Source organism: Salmo salar, chromosome 10 (assembly GCF_965601325.2).
Source record: "Salmo salar chromosome 10, fSalSal1, whole genome shotgun sequence".
Taxonomy (NCBI): Eukaryota; Metazoa; Chordata; class Actinopteri; order Salmoniformes; family Salmonidae; genus Salmo; species Salmo salar.
Genome location: NC_138300.1, coordinates 122684895 through 122697500, shown reverse-complemented (window position 1 = coordinate 122697500; position 12606 = coordinate 122684895). Strand labels below are relative to the sequence as shown.

The 12606-nt window shown below is 46.5% G+C and overlaps 1 protein-coding gene across 1 annotated transcript in view; it reads left to right on the top strand.

Annotated features, from left to right (window-relative positions):
* LOC106561766 (cingulin-like protein 1) overlaps positions 1–12606 on the top strand; it is a 43008-nt gene that overhangs the window by 14866 nt on the left and 15536 nt on the right. The window contains 9 exon segments of the mRNA XM_082956641.1: positions 277–425; positions 661–805; positions 7416–7628; positions 7742–7849; positions 11142–11240; positions 11467–11550; positions 11552–11572; positions 11747–11900; positions 12051–12103. Of these exon segments, the coding sequence (XP_082812767.1) occupies positions 277–425; positions 661–805; positions 7416–7628; positions 7742–7849; positions 11142–11240; positions 11467–11550; positions 11552–11572; positions 11747–11900; positions 12051–12103 (1026 nt within the window).

Sequence of the window (12606 nt, the reverse complement as noted above, 5' to 3'; positions counted from 1 at the left end):
TAACCAACATAACATTTTCACATTTCCATTTTAGTCATTTAGCAGACGCTCTTATCCAGAGCGACTTACAGTAGTGAATACATACATTTCATACATTCCCCCCCCCCGTACTGGTCCCCCCTGTGGGAATCGAACCCACAACCCTGGCGTTGCAAACACCATGCTCTACCAACTGGGGCACACAGGGACCCGGGACATAGAACTTGTAATTGACATCATACTGTGTAAATCCTTCACGGCTAAACGATAACACTGGGGACTCTGTGTGTCCTGTAGAATGGTAGAACTCTAGCGGAGGCATGTGAGAGGGCCCAGACGGACATGAAGACTGTTCAGGAGGAACTGAACAGGAGACAGGAGGAACTCTCCACGCTACGGGATAGGCTGGCTGGGATGGAGGCGGAGCTTGAACTTGTCATAGACGAGTAAGGCCCCGGAAAGACCTTCTGTGGAGATTCGAGAGGATCTCTGAACCTGTCGTTGTGAATTGTGAAAATTACCACTTGAAGAACAATTTCTGATTTCTCTGGTCTGATTCTCTCTGGTTTCTCTGGCTTATGTTACTAGTGCAGGTCAGAATGTGAGGTGGTCTGTATATTTGAGTACATGATTCAGCCTAGTGACCTTTTTTTCTCAAGATAAAAGGTGTATGTTCCTCAGGCTAGTCCAGGTGAAGGCAGAGAGAGATCATGGCCGTACAGAGATGAAGGACCTTCAGCTGCAGCTGTCAGAGATGCATGATGAGCTGGACCAGGCTAAGAACACAACACGGGCAGAAAGCACAGAGAAAGAGCTCCTTCTGAAGGTAAGGAACAGATTGTGAGAGAACTTGGTTCATTCTCATTCTTCCACAATATTTTGAATTCAGAATATTCCCATGATTCCTCCCATTTTGTACACTGCTGCTACTCGCTGTTTATTATCTATGCATAGTCACTTCACCCCTACCTACATGTACAGATTACCTCAACTAACCTGTACCCCTGCACATTGACTGTAGCGGTACCCCCTGTATATAGCCTCCACATTGACTATTTACCGGTACCCCCTGTATATAGTCTCCACATTGACTCTGTACCGGTACCCCCTGTATATAGTCTCCACATTGTCTCTGTACCGTAACACCCTGTATATAGCCTCCACATTAACTCTGTACCGGTACCCCCTGTATATAGCCTCCACATTGACTCTGTACCGGTACCTCCTGTATATAGCCTCTACATTGACTCTGTACCGGTACCCCCTGTATATAGCCTCCACATTGACTCTGTACCGGTACCCCCTGTATATAGCCTCCACATTGACTCTGTACCGGTACCCCCTGTATATAACCTCCACATTGACTCTGTACCGGTACCCCCTGTATATAGTCTCCACATTGACTCTGTACCGGTACCCCCCTGTATATAGCCTCCACATTGACTCTGTACCGGTACCCCCCTGTATATAGCCTCCACATTGACTCTGTACCGGTACCCCCTGTATATAGCCTCCACATTGACTCTGTACCGGTACCCCCCTGTATATAGCCTCCACATTGACTCTGTACCGGTACCTCCTGTATATAGCCTCCACATTGACTCTGTACCAGTACCCCCTGTATATAGCCTCCACATTGACTCTGTACCGTAACACCCTGTATATAGCCTCCACATTGACTCTGTACCGGTACCTCCTGTATAGAGCCTCCACATTGACTCTGTACCGGTACCTCCTGTATATAACCTCCACATTGACTCTGTATCGGTACCCCCTGTATATAGCCTCCACATTGACTCTGTACCGGTACCCCCTGTATATAGTCTCCACATTGACTCTGTACCGGTACCCCCTGTATATAGCCTCCACATTGACTCTGTACCGGTGGCCCCTGTATTTAGCCTCCACATTGACTCTGTACCGGTACCTCCTGTATATAGCCTCCACATTGACTCTGTACCGGTACCCCCTGTATATAGCCTCCACATTGACTCTGTACCGGTACCCCCTGTATATAGCCTCCACATTGACTCTGTACCGGTACCCCCTGTATATAGCCTCCACATTGACTCTGTACCGGTACCCCCTGTATATAGCCTCCACATTGACTCTGTACCGGTACCCCCTGTATATAGCCTCCACATTGACTCTGTACCGTAACACCCTGTATATAGCCTCCACATTGACTCTGTACCGGTACCCCCTGTATATAGCCTCCACATTGACTCTGTACCGGTACCCCCTGTATATAGCCTCCACATTGACTCTGTACCGGTACCCCCTGTATATAGCCTCCACATTGACTCTGTACCGGTACCCCCTGTATATAGCCTCCACATTGACTCTGTACCGGTACCCCCTGTATATAGCCTCCACATTGACTCTGTATCGGTACCCCCTGTATATAGCCTCCACATTGACTCTGTACCGGTACCCCCTGTATATAGCCTCCACATTGACTCTGTACCAGTACCCCCTGTATATAGCCTCCACATTGACTCTGTACCGGTACCCCCTGTATATAGCCTCCACATTGACTCTGTACCGGTACCCCCTGTATATAGCCTCCACATTGACTCTGTACCGGTACCCCCTGTATATAGCCTCCACATTGACTCTGTACCGGTACCCCCCTGTATATAGCCTCCACATTGACTCTGTACCGTAACACCCTGTATATAGCCTCCACATTGACTCTGTACCGTAACACCCTGTATATAGCCTCCACATTGACTCTGTACCGGTACACCCTGTATATAGCCTCCACATTGACTCTGTACCGGTACACCCTGTATATAGCCTCCACATTGACTCTGTACCGGTACCCCCTGTATATAGCCTCCACATTGACTCTGTACCGGTACCCCCTGTATATAGCCTCCACATTGACTCTGTACCGGTACACCCTGTATATAGCCTCCACATTGACTCTGTACCGGTACCCCCTGTATATAGCCTCCACATTGACTCTGTACCGGTACCCCCTGTATCTAGCCTCCACATTGACTCTGTACCGGTACCCCCTGTATATAGCCTCCACATTGACTCTGTACCGGTACACCCTGTATATAGCCTCCACATTGACTCTGTACCGGTACCCCCTGTATATAGCCTCCACATTGACTCTGTACCGGTACCCCCTGTATATTGCCTCCACATTGACTCTGTACCGGTACACCCTGTATATAGCCTCCACATTGACTCTGTACCGGTACCCCCTGTATATAGCCTCCACATTGACTCTGTACCGGTACCCCCTGTATATAGCCTCCACATTGACTCTGTACCGGTACCACCTATATATAGCCTCCACATTGACTCTGTACCGGTACCCCCTGTATATAGCCTCCACATTGACTCTGTACCGGTACCCCCTGTATTTAGCCTCCACATTGACTCTGTACCGGTACCCCCTGTATATAGCCTCCACATTGACTCTGTACCGTAACACCCTGTATATAGCCTCCACATTGACTCTGTACCGGTACCCCCTGTATATAGCCTCCACATTGACTCTGTACCGGTACCCCTGTATATAGCCTCCACATTGACTCTGTACCGGTACCCCCTGTATATAGCCTCCACATTGACCCTGTACCGTAATACCCTGTATATAGCCTCCACATTGACTCTGTACCGGTACACCCTGTATATAGCCTCCACATTGACTCTGTACCGGTACCCCCCTGTATATAGCCTCCACATTGACTCTGTACCGTAACACCCTGTATATAGCCTCCACATTGACTCTGTACCGTAACACCCTGTATATAGCCTCCACATTGACTCTGTACCGGTACACCCTGTATATAGCCTCCACATTGACTCTGTACCGGTACACCCTGTATATAGCCTCCACATTGACTCTGTACCGGTACCCCCTGTATATAGCCTCCACATTGACTCTGTACCGGTACCCCCTGTATATAGCCTCCACATTGACTCTGTACCGGTACACCCTGTATATAGCCTCCACATTGACTCTGTACCGGTACCCCCTGTATATAGCCTCCACATTGACTCTGTACCGGTACCCCCTGTATCTAGCCTCCACATTGACTCTGTACCGGTACCCCCTGTATATAGCCTCCACATTGACTCTGTACCGGTACACCCTGTATATAGCCTCCACATTGACTCTGTACCGGTACCCCCTGTATATAGCCTCCACATTGACTCTGTACCGGTACCCCCTGTATATTGCCTCCACATTGACTCTGTACCGGTACACCCTGTATATAGCCTCCACATTGACTCTGTACCGGTACCCCCTGTATATAGCCTCCACATTGACTCTGTACCGGTACCCCCTGTATATAGCCTCCACATTGACTCTGTACCGGTACCACCTGTATATAGCCTCCACATTGACTCTGTACCGGTACCACCTGTATATAGCCTCCACATTGACTCTGTACCGGTACCCCCTGTATATAGCCTCCACATTGACTCTGTACCGGTACCCCCTGTATTTAGCCTCCACATTGACTCTGTACCGGTACCCCCTGTATATAGCCTCCACATTGACTCTGTACCGTAACACCCTGTATATAGCCTCCACATTGACTCTGTACCGGTACCCCCTGTATATAGCCTCCACATTGACTCTGTACTGGTACCCCTGTATATAGCCTCCACATTGACTCTGTACCGGTACCCCCTGTATATAGCCTCCACATTGACTCTGTACCGGTGGCCCCTGTATATAGCCTCCACATTGACTCTGTACCGGTACCCCCTGTATATAGCCTCCACATTGACTCTGTACCGGTACCCCCTGTACATAGCCTCCACATTGACTCTGTACCGGTACCCCCTGTATATAGCCTCCACATTGACTCTGTACTGGTACCCCTTGTATATAGCCTCCACATTGACTCTGTACCGGTACCCCCTGTATATAGCCTCCACATTGACTCTGTACCAGTAGCCCCTGTATATAGCCTCCACATTGACTCTGTACCGGTACACCCTGTATATAGCCTCCACATTGACTCTGTACCGGTACCCCCTGTATATAGCCTCCACATTGACTCTGTACCGGTACCCCCTGTATCTAGCCTCCACATTGACTCTGTACCGGTACCCCCTGTATATAGCCTCCACATTGACTCTGTACCGGTACACCCTGTATATAGCCTCCACATTGACTCTGTACCGGTACCCCCTGTATATAGCCTCCACATTGACTCTGTACCGGTACCCCCTGTATATTGCCTCCACATTGACTCTGTACCGGTACACCCTGTATATAGCCTCCACATTGACTCTGTACCGGTACCCCCTGTATATAGCCTCCACATTGACTCTGTACCGGTACCCCCTGTATATAGCCTCCACATTGACTCTGTACCGGTACCACCTGTATATAGCCTCCACATTGACTCTGTACCGGTACCACCTGTATATAGCCTCCACATTGACTCTGTACCGGTACCCCCTGTATATAGCCTCCACATTGACTCTGTACCGGTACCCCCTGTATTTAGCCTCCACATTGACTCTGTACCGGTACCCCCTGTATATAGCCTCCACATTGACTCTGTACCGTAACACCCTGTATATAGCCTCCACATTGACTCTGTACCGGTACCCCCTGTATATAGCCTCCACATTGACTCTGTACTGGTACCCCTGTATATAGCCTCCACATTGACTCTGTACCGGTACCCCCTGTATATAGCCTCCACATTGACTCTGTACCGGTGGCCCCTGTATATAGCCTCCACATTGACTCTGTACCGGTACCCCCTGTATATAGCCTCCACATTGACTCTGTACCGGTACCCCCTGTACATAGCCTCCACATTGACTCTGTACCGGTACCCCCTGTATATAGCCTCCACATTGACTCTGTACTGGTACCCCTTGTATATAGCCTCCACATTGACTCTGTACCGGTACCCCCTGTATATAGCCTCCACATTGACTCTGTACCAGTAGCCCCTGTATATAGCCTCCACATTGACTCTGTACTGGTACCCCTGTATATAGCCTCCACATTGACTCTGTACCGGTACCCCCTGTATATAGCCTCCACATTGATTCTGTACCGGTGGCCCCTGTATATAGCCTCCACATTGACTCTGTACCGGTACCCCCTGTATATAGCCTCCACATTGACTCTGTACCGGTACCCCCTGTATATAGCCTCCACATTGACTCTGTACCGGTACCTCCTGTATATAGCCTCCACATTAACTCTGTACCGTAACACCCTGTATATAGCCTCCACATTGACTCTGTACCGGTGCCCCCTGTATATAGCCTCCACATTGACTCTGTACTGGTACCCCTTGTATATAGCCTCCACATTGACTCTGTACCAGTACCCCCTGTATATAGCCTCCACATTGACTCTGTACCAGTACCTCCTGTATATAGCCTCCACATTGACTCTGTACCGTAACACCCTGTATATAGCCTCCACATTGACTCTGTACCGTAACACCCTGTATATAGCCTCCACATTGACTCTGTACCGTAACACCCTGTATATAGCCTCCACATTGACTCTGTACCGGTACCCCCTGTATATAGCCTCCACATTGACTCTGTACCGGTACCTCCTGTATTTAGCCTCGTTATTGTTGTTGTGTTACTTTTTATTATTACTTTTTATTTTAGTTTACTTGGTAAATATGTTCTTGTTCTTGAACTGCACTGTTGGTTAAGGGCTTGTAAGTAAGCATTTCACGGTAAAGTCTACACTTGTATTCGTCTCATGTGACAAATAAAGTTTGATTTTACATTTACATTTACATTTAAGTCATTTAGCAGACGCTCTTATCCAGAGCGACTAACAAATTGGTGGATTCACCTTATGATATCCAGTGGAACAACCACTTTACAATAGTGCATCTAAATCTTTTAAGGGGGGGGGGGTTAGAAGGATTACTTTATCCTATCCCAGGTATTCCTTAAAGAGGTGGGGTTTCAGGTGTCTCCGGAAGGTGGTGATTGACTCCGCTGTCCTGGCGTCGTGAGGGAGCTTGTTCCACCATTGGGGTGCCAGAGCAGCGAACAGTTTTGACTGGGCTGAGCGGGAACTGTGCTTCCTCAGAGGTAGGGAGGCGAGCAGGCCAGAGGTGGATGAACGCAGTGCCCTTGTCTGGGTGTAGGGCCTGATCAGAGCCTGAAGGTACGGAGGTGCCGTTCCCCTCACAGCTCCGTAGGCAAGCACCATGGTCTTGTAGCGGATGCGAGCTTCAACAGGAAGCCAGTGGAGAGAGTGTATAGTCCATATAGAGTGTATACTGCGTATATTCTTCCACATATTAGATGTGTTTTCTACTCTAGAAGAGAGGAAGAAGGTCACTTTATTGTCCATTGTCACAGGGAAACGGTAATGAATATTAGGATGGCTCTGAAGCACAGAGTTCGAGTCTGAACTACTGGATTCTAGAAGTTAACTGAGTGGATGTGTCTGTTTTTAGGATCTGGCTCAGCTGCGGTTGGACTTCCAGGAGCTCATTCAGGTGCAGGAGGAGCAGGAGGAGGTGCTACACTGGAGGGAGAGGGAGCTGACCGCCCTGAAGGGAGCGCTGAAGGAGGAGGTGGAGAGTCATGACAAGGAGCTGGGCATTATGAAGGAGGTGTACGACAAGGAGGTGCAGAAGCTACGAGAGGAGGTGGAGGAGGTGAAAGAGGTAATTGATGAGTTGAATTTGAATATCCCAGTAGCTTAAGAGCATAACTTAATGTTCCACTAAACATATTGTATCTGTTGTGTGTGTTCTAAGTCCCTCTGTCTCCCTGTCAGAGTAACACCGTGCTGGGCCAGGAGAAGAGGGAGGTGGAGGAGGAGAGAGGGGAGGCCCGGGGCCAGGTGAAGGAGCAGATCCAAGAGATAGAGGAGCTTAGGGGACAGGTACTAGGGAATTATGTACTACAGTACCCATAATGCTATACTACAGTACCCATAATGCTGTAATACAATACCCATAATGATGTACTACAGTACCCATAATGATGTACTACAATACCCATAATGATGTACTACAATACCCATAATGATGTACTACAGTACCCATAATGATGTACTACAATATCCATAATGCTGTACTACAGTACCCATAATGCTGTACTACAGTCCCCATAATGATGTACTACAATATCCATAATGCTATACTACAGTCCCCATAATGATGTACTACAATATCCATAATGCTATACTACAGTATCCATAATGCTGTACTACAATATCCATAATGCTGTACTACAATATCCATAATGCTATACTACAGTACCCATAATGCTATACTACAGTACCCATAATGCTCTGTACAACGTGTCCAGGTAACATATCAGGGCCCGTATTCATAAAATATCTCTGAGTATGAGTGCTGATGTAGGATCAGGTCCCATTTAATCTCATTCATTAGGATATAAATGGAAAAACGGATCCTAGATCAGCAGTCCTACTAAGTCACTAACCCTGATTCAGATGACCATCCTACCCATGCTAGATTACAGAGACATCATTTATAGATCGGCAGGTAAGGGTGCTCTCGAGTGGCTAGATGTTCTTTACCATTCTGCCATCAGATTTGCCACCAATGTTCCTTATAGGACACATCACTGCACTCTATACTCCTCTGTAAACTGGTCATCTCTGTATACCCGTCGCAAGACCCACTGGTTGATGCTTATCTATAAAACCCTCTTAGGCCTCACTCCCCCCTATCTGAGATATCATCCTCATCCTCCACATACAACACCCGTTCTGCCAGTCACATTCTGTTAAAGGTCCCCAAGGCGAACACATCCCTGGGTCGCTCCTCTTTTCAGTTCGCTGCAGCTAGCGACTGGAACGAGCTGCAACAAACACTCAAACTGGACAGTTTTATCTCAATCTCTTCATTCAAAGACTCAATCATGGACACTCTTACTGACAGTTGTGGCTGCTTTGTGTGATGTATTGTTGTCTCTACCTTCTTGCCCTTTGTGCTGTTGTCTGTGCCCAATAACATTTGTACCATGTTTTGTGCATGTTGTGTTGCTACCATGTTGTGTTGCTACCGTGTTGTTGTCATGCTGTGTTGTTGTCTTAGGTCTCTCTTTATGTGGTGTTGTCTCTCTCTCTTGTTGTGATGTGTGTTTTTGTCCTATATTTATATTGTATTTATTTATTGTTAATCCCAGGCCCCTGTCCCCGCAGGAGGCTTTTTAACCTTCTGGTAGGCCGTCATTGTAAATAAGAATGTGTTCTTAACTGACTTGCCTAGTTAAATAAAGGTTAAATATAAATAAATAAACTTGGTCTCAGACAAAACATATTATATTTGACTAAAATCCATGCCACTCCCTTTTAGTATGACATGTTACTTTGTTAGGTTACATTACATTGGCCTACGTAAATCCGGGACACTAAAATTACGATGATATGTTACCTTTGGCATAACAGTAGGTTACTTAAGGCAAAAACTTAAAGACGGTGGTTGTTCGGGATGGATGTGTTGGCGTATAACGCGAATGTCTAGCAATCCAAAGGGTTGCATGTTTGAATCTCATCACGGACAACTTTGAAACGACTTACTACTTAGCATGTTAGCTAACACCAACCATAACCGTAACCCTATAACTTAGCATGTTAGCTAACGCCAACCATAACCGTAACCCTATAACCTAGCATGTTAGCTAACACCAACCATAACCGTAACCCTATAACTTAGCATGTTAGCTAACGCCAACCATAACCGTGACCCTATAACTTAGCATGTTAGCTAACACCAACCATAACCTTAGCTAACATGCTAAGTTATAGGGTTAAGGTTATGGTTGGTTTTAGCTAACATGCTAAGTTACAGGGTTAACACCAACCATAACCTTAACCCTATAACTTAGCACGTTAGCTAACGCCAACCATAACCGTAACCCTATAACCTAGCATGTTAGCAAACACCAACCATAACCTTAACCCTATAACTTAGCATGTTAGCAAACACCAACCATAACCTTAACCCTATAACCTAACTTAACCCTTTAACAACTCCTAACCCTAACCTTAACCTCTACACTGTAAAAAAATATATATATATTTAATTCAACTAATTGTTATTATTAAGTAACTAGTTTCACAGACTTTTTTTAGTTTACTCAAAGTGTTTCCAGAACTTAAAGTTTTTAGTTGGCCCAAACTTGAGAACTTAGGCTAGGGCCACCCACACATTCAAATAGAGATTTTAATACAAAGTCTTCAACTCACATTGACCATGTTCATAGTAATTATTATTCAACATGTCCTCACCTGGGATTTGAATTCACAACCTCTTGGTTCACAGTATTACTATCTTAGTGCTACGCCACCATGCCTGAGTCAATGACTGATTTCACCTGTATTCCTACACTTTACACTTCAAAGTAAATCTCAGACTTGTCAAAGGACACTCCCAATAAATAAATAAATAAATACAAAATTATTATAGTGATTAAGGAGTAACATTAAAACAGAAAACCCTGAAATAAGTCAATAAGTAAATCAAACCAATGACGACAGAATAGTCAGATTACTTGATAATTGACAAAGACTTGGTGGCATTGGAGGAAGATCAGAATACTGTGAATCAAGATGGTTGTGAGTTCAAATCCCAGATGACGACATGTTGAATAATAATTACTGCATCATCAAACATCCACAATGTTGTTGTGTGTGAAATATGTAAGTTGAAAACATTGTATGTTAATGGCACTGTGTGTCCCACTAACCTTGATTTTTCTCAAGCTTGGGCCCACTAAAAGTTGAGTAAACGAAAAATGTTAAGTTCAGGTAACACTTTGACTGAAAAGTTGAGTAAACTAAAAAATGGCCGTGGAACCAGTTACTAAATATATATATATATATATATATATATATATATATATATATATATATATATATATATATATATATATATATATTTTTTTTTTTTTTTACTGTGTAACCTAACGTAGCATATAATACTAAAGCAGTCAACACGTAATATATCATACTAAACGATCAAGACGTTAGGATACTAAACGTTCTATATTGTGCAAACCGCTATTACACTGGTAGCTTAATGTAAAGTAACATGTCATACTAAATGGTGGGGCACCGACTTCAGTAAATATAATACGTTTTGCTCTGAGACCAGGTTGTCCTGAAGCTAACATAATTGTGTCCCATCTCTACACTAACCCAGGTAGAGGAGCTGGAGAGCAAGGTGGACCAGCTCAACCTCGTCATCAAGGAGTCCAAAACTCTACAGAGACAGCTGGTGAAATGCGTAGAGCAACTCAAGGTGAGGTAGGAAGGAAGGAAGGAAGGAAAGGAAGGAAGGAAGGGAAGGAAGGAAGGAAGGAAGGAAGGAAGGAAGGAAGGAAGGAAGGAAGGAAGGAAGAAGCACCTGGAGGGGAAATATAGACTCTCAGTGAAGTAGAACATTCTTCAAAATGCATCATAAACTGAGTTTTTAGATGGAATGTATCTCCTACAGTAATAAATGAATAATAAATGTGTTTCCACAGCGAGAGAAGCAGCAGCTGGAGGGAACGCTAGCGGAGGTCAGGGAGAAGGAAGAGGAGATCAGCCAGGCAAACAAAGACCCAACTAATAAAGCTGGAGAATGTACAGGTCAGCAACAAAAAAAAATGCTTCAAATAGGTTTGTTGTAATGTAGGTAAACAATTCTTCAAAACATATATTTCCAACTTGGACAACGTGTAGTTGTAGGAGTTGTAATTCTTCTGCGTAGTTTCGCCACACACTAACACAGTCCTTTTTGTCTGTGGTGCTTCCCTCTCACAGAGCGAGTTGACCCAGCTGAACCACCAGCACAGGGAGGTGAAGGAGAGGCTGAAGGAGGAGAGGAGAAGAACAGAAGAGCTGAGGAGGATGAAGAGCGATCTGGAGGAGGAGAGGAGACTGCAGAACAGCACTGTGGAGAAACTGCAGAGGGAAGGTGAGAGAGGGGGAGGGATGGGTAGAGGAGGGAGGTGAGAGGTGAGAGGAGAGGAGGGGAGAGAGAGAGGGAGAGGGAGGGATGGGTAGACGAGAGAGGTGAGAGGAGGAGGAGAGAGAGGGAGGGAGGGATGAGTAGAGGAGGGAGGTGATCTGGAGGGGAGGAGACTGCAGAACAGCACTGTGGAGAAACTGCAGAGGGAGGTGAGAGAGGGGGGAAGGATGGGTAGAGGAGGGAGGTGAGAGGAGAGGAGGGGGAGAGAGAGGGAGAGGGAGGGATGGGTAGAGGAGGTGAGAAGAGGAGGGAGAGGGGAGGGATGGGTAGAGGAGGTGAGAGGAGGGAAGAGGAGGGGGGAGAGAGAGAGGGAGGGAGGGAGGGATGGGTAGAGGAGGGAGGTGATGTGGAGGAGGAGAGGAGACTTGCAGAACAGCACTGTTGAGAAACTGCAGGAGGTGAGAGAGGGGGAGGGGATGGGTAGAGGAGGGAGGTGAGAGGAGGGGAGAGAGGGGAGGGGATGGGTAGAGGAGGGAGGTGAGAGGAGGGGAGAGAGAGAGGGAGGGATGGGTAAGAGAGGGAGGTGATCTTGGAGGAGACGGAGACTGCAGAACAGCACTGTGGAGAAACTGCAGGAGGTGAGGAGGAGGAGAGGGGGGGATGGGGGGAAGGGGAAAGGGAGTGAGGTGAACTGTAGGTCATATGCCACTGA